At 45.9% G+C, this 8,114-nt stretch overlaps 1 protein-coding gene across 4 annotated transcripts in view; it reads left to right on the top strand.

Annotated features, from left to right (window-relative positions):
- Nucleotides 1-3,707: 3,707 nt before the first annotated feature.
- The window catches only part of DLG5 (discs large MAGUK scaffold protein 5), a 97,151-nt gene continuing 92,744 nt past the window's right edge, over nt 3,708-8,114 (top strand). For all 4 annotated transcript variants that reach the window (XM_066554344.1, XM_066554341.1, XM_066554342.1 and 1 more), the window contains exon 1: nt 3,708-4,018. In XM_066554344.1, coding sequence (XP_066410441.1) covers nt 3,718-4,018 — 301 coding nt within the window. In that variant the 5' untranslated portion in view covers nt 3,708-3,717. The remainder of the gene's footprint in view (nt 4,019-8,114) is intronic.

The raw sequence follows: 8,114 nt of genomic DNA, 5'->3' as shown, positions 1-8,114 counted from the left end.
AGTTACATTAATATGAAAAAATAAGCTGCTGTTGAGAGCTGCTTAGCTGCTAGTGTTTTGTGTTACACCCATGACAAAGGCTCTGTGGTGTTCACATTGTACCTAAAGAGCTCTAATCTTGGTGGTTTCTTGTATTTTTCATATGCCTGTCTTGGAGATTGCGTAACCTTCCTTCCATTAACTTATGGTAAATCTCATATTTTTCTCTAAACCTTCATATGAAGGTTTGAATCATGTGATTACATGTGTGGCTTTTGTTACAAAGCCATTTCTGGGATACACAACTGCCACTGGAGCCTGAAGACCTGTATCCTAAGGGCTCCAATACCAAAAAGCAACTGAGATGTCCGCCATGTATTTAAATTAAATTTTAAAACACTCTAATCTTGAAGAAAACCCTCTGGTTTTGGCCATTAGAATATGTGATTGGTTCAAACTAAGGATTTTGAGGAGGGGATTTACCAGGAAACCTACAGCAGCAGAGCTGTTTCTGCGACTTGGGCAGCAAAAAGCAGGCAGAGGAGGAAATGTTTGAGGAGTGACAACTAATATTGCACAGAAGACTATTGTCCAATGAAAAGTTCCATTAGAATGAGTATAATAAGCCTGTTTTAAAGCCTAGATATATCTAAAGGGTGTCCTATCAGAAAATATCAGCATTCTGGGATACTGTAGTGATCTGAATTTGGGTCACTGCATAACTTTTGGCATAATAAATTTGCATCCATTTCATAATTTGAGTCTTCAAAATATACCCATGTTTTATGAAAACTTGCCCTGCACTTGCTATAGAAGGTCTACACTGAGTTAGGAAACAGAGGTAACAGCAAGGTCCTTCTCTTAGACAGGCAAGGGTCTGACAGCTGGACCCATGGAAGAGACATTTGTGCAATGAGAAATTTATCTGAATTGTTCTGAGACCAGCCTTACCATTTGCAAGACAAATGGAATGTTAAGAGACTCAGATAGGACAGAAAGGTAGAAACTGCATTTCCAAAAAGAAAGAAAGAAACCTGGTACAACAGAGATCTACCTGCTGCCTGGCACTGCCTGAGAAGGGCAACAGGCGATGTGGATCTGCAGGCAATGGCTGGGGCAGGCAAGGAGTGAGGAAAAGATGAATGGTTTATTTTGAAGAGAAGGCAAAGGACTAAGACACACTTCTGGGAGTGGCAGGAGCAGCAGTACCTAGAGCCACCACTTCCCTCTAGGTTTTGAAATGAGACTCAAATAGCCAAGTTATGCCCTGCCTGAATGCTGCCATTCCTGTTACTGCAACCCCTGGTGAAAGGTGCTCTTCAGTGCCCAGTCAGGAAGAGGAGGGAACTCAAGATTGTCTTTATTATTTCAAGTAGCAGAGAACAGCTGCATCAACCTAGAGCAGGGCTCTTAACATAATGCCTCTTAATGAAATTTGATGGCATGTTTCCTTTCCTTTACAGGAAACTGTTTAAGCACATACACAGTACAATAATATTGTTAAAGGAGATTAGCTGAGATTAGAAAGTCTTTAAAAAAGGACATATTTGAATAACTTGTGCAATCTTTCTTCAGTCTTCCTGTGCATGTGCCTTCCAAAAGCTTTGCATTGCACAGTGTCCTGTGGCAGGCACAGAGGGCCCTGCCGTGGCACTGCTCGAGTGGGTGACACCAGGCAGCTTTCACTTCTCACCCGTGCTGTGAGGCCAGCAATTAATGCACACTGGTTAGCTAGCACTTGTGGAATCTGCAATTACTTGACCTGCAAAACTGCCCAGCTTTAACTAGAGAGAAATAGGCAGATTTTCTGATAAATTCAAATAGACTAGAACTAACATAGTTTGCAGGAATTTGTAGCATTAGTCATTAGACAACAAAGGTAATTTCTGTATATTTTGTATAGAAAAAAAAGTTGTTGAAAAAAAAATGGAAGAAAAATTAGAAGAAATTAGTTTACAAGAGCATTAAATAAAAATGGATCAAAAAATAAAAATGAATAGACCAAAAGTGAAAATACTTATTTCAAAATCACCCCATAGTTTCAAGTATTGTTATAAATAATGACTTAAGGTTGAGAACAATCCCTAACTCCTCTTATTCTCTGTCTGCCTTTGCCAGAAGTAGAATGCATAGCACAATTGCATGTAACCTAAGATGTTTTCACATGAGAGAAATCATCATCTACTGAGCTACATAAAGTAGCTTGAAACTCAGTTCAGGACCCGAATTCTCCCAGTGGGTGTGTTAAAATTGGTGGAAATTTTAGGGAACAAAGGCTGTCCCTTGTACCTCACTGAGTCCAGGTCTCTGGATACTAAATCAAGCACAGGGTTGGTTGGAAAGGAGACTGTCAGATAATTGTGGTTCTCTCTTGGTATAGTTGGGTTACCACCACTACCAGTAAAGCCCTTTCACTGTAACTGAAATGTATGAAATGTGAATTTAAGATGAGAACTGCTCGTGGTCATTCTGCAGTCTGTTTGCAAATTAAGCTAACATTTGGAGCAAGTGATGTTGGCAGCCCGTTTACTTTCAGACAGAAAAGTTGTTACTCTCCTATTTCTTTGCTAAACAATTGCGTCCCCCTGCTACGGCTGACTACGGACACGTCGTCTCTGGTCATTCATGAAACGCTGAAGAATTTTACAAGGAAGATGAGCCAGCGCCTATTACTAGTGTTTAGATCTCCTTTGCAAACTTTTGTTTTTGCAAATTCTAATGGACAATGCCCGTAAGCAGTCTGTTACTATTTTGACGTTTAGCTTTTCCCGGTTTAGGACGAAATAAATCTTGAAGCTGCCGCCCGGTGCCGACTCCGGCAGCCTCAACAGGCGGCCGCTCCCGCCTTCGGGAGAGGGCAGCGGCACGGCCCGCCCGGCCCCGGCCCGTCACCAGCGCGGCAGCGCCGCCTTTGTCTCGCCGCCGAGACACCCGGCCCGGGCACCCCGTCCTGGCCCGGCGGAGCCCCGGAGGGAGGAGCGGCGGAACCTCGGGCAGGCCGCGCCGCGGGTCCCTCCCCGGCCCGCCCCGCTCGGCGCCGCACGGGGGCCGGGGGCGCCCCTGACTGACGGTCGGGGGGCGGGCCGGGCCGGAGCGGGCCGGGGGAGCGGCGGCCGCTGCGGCGGGCGGGCGGCGCGGGGCGGGCGATGCGATGCCGCAGCCCCGTCTCGGCGCAGGCGGCAGCTTTGTGTAGCCAATATGGCTGCGTGCGCCTGCCGATGAAAGGAGGCGCCTGGAGCTGAGCCCGTCTCCCCGCACCCCCTCCCGGCCGTGTGGCTGCGGCGAGCGGCGGAGAGAAGTTATCCCGACTGCCCCGCGGGGGTGCGGGGTGCCGGGAAGCGGCGGCGCTCCCCGCGGTCCCCTCCCGCGGGGAGGCGAGAGGAGGAGGAGAAGTTGTTTCGCCGCCCGGGGGGGCGGAAAGGAGGCGAGCGGGGCGCCAGACGGAGGAGGAAGAGGAGCAGCAGCCCCTGACGGCGGCTCGCCCCCCGCCTGCTGGACGAGGAGGAGGAAGAGGAGAAGGCAAAGCCGCCCTCGGCCCAGGTCCTGTCCCAGCTCCGCTCCTCCTCTCCGGACGAAGTTTCGCCGGGGGCCGCTGCGGGGGCGCCGGGTGCCGGAGGAGGGCGGCCGGCGGCGCCCGCCCCGCCTCGGCCCGCGCCTCCCCGGGGGCGGCGGTGGCGGAGCGGCGGGGCCGGGGGCGGGCGAAGTTTGGCCGGCGGCGGCGGCGGCCCTGCAGCGGCCATGGAGCCCAAGCACAAGGAGCTGCTCGCCCAGTGCCGGCAGAGCCTGGCGCAGGCCATGACCGAGGTGGACAAGGTGGTGGAGCTGCTGGAGGCCGCCGGCGCCCTCGGCCCCCGCGACCTGCGCGACCTGGAGGCGGCGGGCGGCGGGAAGGCCGAGCTGCTCATCGCCCTGCTGCTGGGCAAGGAACGGGACCACTTCCAGGACCTGCGGGTGGCCCTGGAGAAGACGCAGCCCCACCTGCTCTCCATCCTCTACCTGAACGGCGTGGCGGGGACGCCGGCCGCGGCCGAGACGGCCGGTGAGTGGGGCCGGGGGCGCGGGGCGGGAGCGGGAGGAGGCAGCGGCTGCCCCCGCCCACCCCCGCCGGGGCAGCGCGGGCCCCTCGGGCCCCCCGCCCGAAGGTGGGAAGGGAGCGGGCGGGGGTCCTCCTTTTCCGGTGGAGAGTAAAACTCTCCCGTGTTTGCTCTTGGGCTCTCGATGCTTGTTTTCTGCTTCCGACCCTTTCGCTTTCTCTCCTGGCGGGAGCGCTGGTACTGGTCCCCGAGAGGTGCCGCGGATGCTGCGCCCTGCCCTTTGGAGAGGCCAGCCTAGCCCGGTTCTTGCGGCTGTTGCCGTTCCCCAAAGTCGGCTGTCGGCTGGGGACTCGGGAAAAGCGAACCCCGAGGGGCTCTTCTCCCTTGAGCACCAGCGCTGGTGGTGTTACACAGCCGCTTCTTGGCCGGGCAGAGCTGAAACTCCCCCGTGCAGCCACTCTGCCGGAGTTGGCCGGCGGGCAGGGCTCCAGCAGATGTGCCTTGGAGTAAATCTTGTAACTCTTTTTCTCTGGACAGCCATGTGTTTGTTTGAAGCTATATTGTTGTAATTCTTCTTGGCGGTTAGAACAGGGAAGAACATTGATTATAACAGGTTAGAACATTGATTTAACTGCAAATCCAGGCGAGAAGGTTTGGGTGTAAAACACTCCTTAAGTAAGTTGGGCTTTGATCCACAGGTCTTTCCCTATTCTCCTCTCTCCAAAACAAGTCACAGTCTACTTTCATGTGTACAAACCAAAGCTTTAAAATTACAATAGTTGACAGTATATAAGGTCTTGCAAGTGCAGCTCTGTTTCTAAATGAAAAATTGGAGTAAATGGTAATTCTGTATTCAAGTGATGTGTAGGTATTCTTATCCGGCGTGACCAAGCTGACTGATTCAGAAATGTGGGGTCTCTCCACTGTTGTTACTGGGTTCAGGATTTACAGTGTCACTACCTTTTTACATAAAGAAATGCTTTGAAAGGGCTTCCTGACTCCTACAAATGATACAATTTCTTTAAGAAAACAAAGCCCTTTAAGAGCGGCTTCTGTCTGGAAAATAGTCCTTGCATGTATGGTTGCTCTGTGTACTCTGCCATTACTTGAATGATGCTGTGGATGGTAAGAGTTCCGTAAATGCAAATGCTTGGGGGTCTTAGGTTTTGTTTTATTTCAGTGTAGTGTAGTGTATGGCCTTTTCTAATGAGTATATGGCAGGACCTCACAAGATGGGGAGAAATGGACTCAACAATAGACCTCAATACTTGAAACATTATGTGGTCTGACATCAATGGGAGATGAGGGCACTCACTGCCTTCCAGAATGGCACCCATGATGGCTTTGTATGGTTAGAGTAAAGCTCATTCTTGTCTTGTTGAGAAGATGGATTGATGGTACTGTGCTACCAGCACTCCCCAGGCTTAAAATCAAAGGTGTATAATATGAAAAGTAGAAAATAATAATAAAGTATATGTTGGACATAGTAATAGTCTTAATTTTTAAAGTGCAAGTTGGAATCAAAGAATGACTCACAACACTGAGTTCTCGAGGGAAAAGTAGTTTGTCAAAGTGAGCTATATCCTGTTTGACTGTGTTCAGGAGGCTTAATCTGAGTTAAACTAGCGTGTGTGGGGAGGGGTGTTTCTTTGATGTGATGAGTTTTAAAATGTTATTGCTTTCATTTATCAGTGGTAATAAAAGCTAACTTTGAGAGTTATGGATTTGTTTTCTTGTGATAAACATGTTTAAAAATTAGTTCACAGGAGATCGCTGACAGCGAGCTTAATTAATAGTAGACCATAGGAAGGTAGTGGACCTTCAAATATTGGTGTATTTGAATATATTCCAGCACCCCCCCTGAAGAAGTGTTATGGTAATTACTCATGAGACTGCTTGTGTGTCCACTGAATGTCTCTGGTAATTCCTGGTCTTCTTGTGAGTTTGTCCTGGATGTGTTTCACAAAGAGTTAACGTTTGAGGGTAACTGTGATAGAAAGGTTCTCGTTGAACATGTAATCAGTTTTATTCCAGTATCTCCCTGTAGGAAGTTTGACCACCCCTCTGCTCTTCTTGTGCCATTTGGGAGTTCTACTCCTTTTCACTGGAGATATTGTAGGTGGATGAGTCAAGTCACTTTTCGTTTTTTGGCAAGAAGTAAGATGTACGTGTGGCAGTGAGAAGTGTTGGATTATGTATTTAAAATACCAAAGTGAAACAGTCCATGTCACGTATTCTTAAAAATAAAAAATAAATATCTCAAACATCCCTTTGATGAAACCTGTAGAGTTGAATAAGTTTTTTACATACATTAATGTATGTAAAAATGATAGCTTACAGTGGTACATGTAATTTTATTATTATTTAGAAGAGGAGGCTAATAAAATGCATATCACCTGAATGCTTGTTGGAGATGAAAACTATTTGTAATCAATAGTGTCTTGTAGTGGTGTTTGCTAATTTCTTTTTTCCATTATGCTGCTGTTGTGAGGGAAGTGAGAAGGTAATTTAGCAACATAATTTTGTTCAAATTTTCAGAAATCAGCGTGCACACCACTCACTACAGTAGGATGAGTGTTTCTTGATCCGTTTTGATGTGTGCAACGTGTACCATTACTTTGTGTTTTCATCCTTCTCAGTTTAAATATTGCCTCCTTTTGTACTTTAAAGGTGATGTGTGAACTCTAATGGGAACTCTGGTTGTTATTTATACCAGCAGTTCTTGTGACTGGCTGGACAATGTAGAGCTGACACTTTTATAAGTATTTATCTGTGCCACACAGAGGGAGGTAAACAGCTGAGCAGACTGCTCAAGGGAAATAACTGGGGTCCTGGTAGCTGCTGAAAGATTTTTTCACTCTTTCTCTACTTTACAAAGAGCTTTTTATCTTTATAGAGTTTCCTCCTGTTCAGTCACCATTTAAAGACATTTGTCTTCTATGGGGACTTCTAATTGCTGATTTTAAACCTTAAACTGTATAGTTTCTCCAATAAAATATATGTTTTTAAAGTTTTCTCAAATTTGAAATAAAGCATAGTATGCCAAACTAGTGTTAATTAAGAGTGCAAAATCAAACAGGAAATTACCTTCTGTAAAGCAGAAGCTGAAACCAAGTGGGATTTTCTGTTTCATTTAATCATGTTTGCAGACTTTAGTTCTTCCTTGAGTAAAACCTTTGATTACTACATTGCACTTCTTCGTAAACATATGAGAGAAATTGGCTCTGCCCAAGTGAGAATGGTTGCTTGGCTGATTTAAAATCTCTTAGTATTTTACACATGGATTAATTCTTTAAGTAGTGTGCTAAGTTTTTTGTTTATTTACTTGGGAGTGAACTTATAGATTACCATTAAATACTTGATTTGGCAAATGACCTCCATCATGCATCTGGGAAATCCTCATCCTGATAGAAGTAAATATCCTTTCTAATATGAAAATAAATTATTTCTGATCATTTAGTTGTCTCTTAGATATCTTGCTTACCAGAAAATGTTTCTTTCCTATTGTTGCTTTATGTGAATTTTGTGTCATACAAAATGTCCATGACAATAATGCAACGGAAGGTGCTTCATTGTGACAAGTGCTATGAAGATGTATTTTCTTTACGTGTAATTAAAAGACCAGAATGGAAATCTGAGGAACCTATGTAAGTCTTCAAATTGCTTCAGCTAATGTAGAGCTTTGTATTACATTTTTGTGATACTACAAAGATGGGAAAAGGCAGGTTTGGTTGTTGAGCTTGGAATTTGTTTTCAAGATGAACGTGTGGGGCTACAGAGGTGCACTTTATCTTGAAACAGAGTCAATTGCTGAACTCAAAAGCTTCATTATGGCTTGCACAGTTAATAAAATTTTAGGTTCAGAGTTTTCTTTCCTATTAGCAGTTGGTCTTCTGTATTCCTCTAGCTGCAGTCAGTGAGTATGTGTTAGGCTTTAAAGGTGTTTTCTTTAACAGTTTCAAGATGAGAATTTAAGTTTTAGAACTCAAAATTGATTGCATATTTTAGAAGATCTTTAAAGGGGCAGGAAAGAAAGAAGATGGTTGTAGATTGACTTTGAAAATTTTTCTTCTAGTATTTATTAAGACTTATTTTTTTCTA

Source organism: Molothrus aeneus, chromosome 8, assembly GCF_037042795.1.
Source record: "Molothrus aeneus isolate 106 chromosome 8, BPBGC_Maene_1.0, whole genome shotgun sequence".
Lineage (NCBI taxonomy): Eukaryota > Metazoa > Chordata > Aves > Passeriformes > Icteridae > Molothrus > Molothrus aeneus.
The sequence above is the reverse complement of the archived record's forward strand: the minus strand, read 5'-3'. Positions and strand labels throughout refer to the sequence as shown.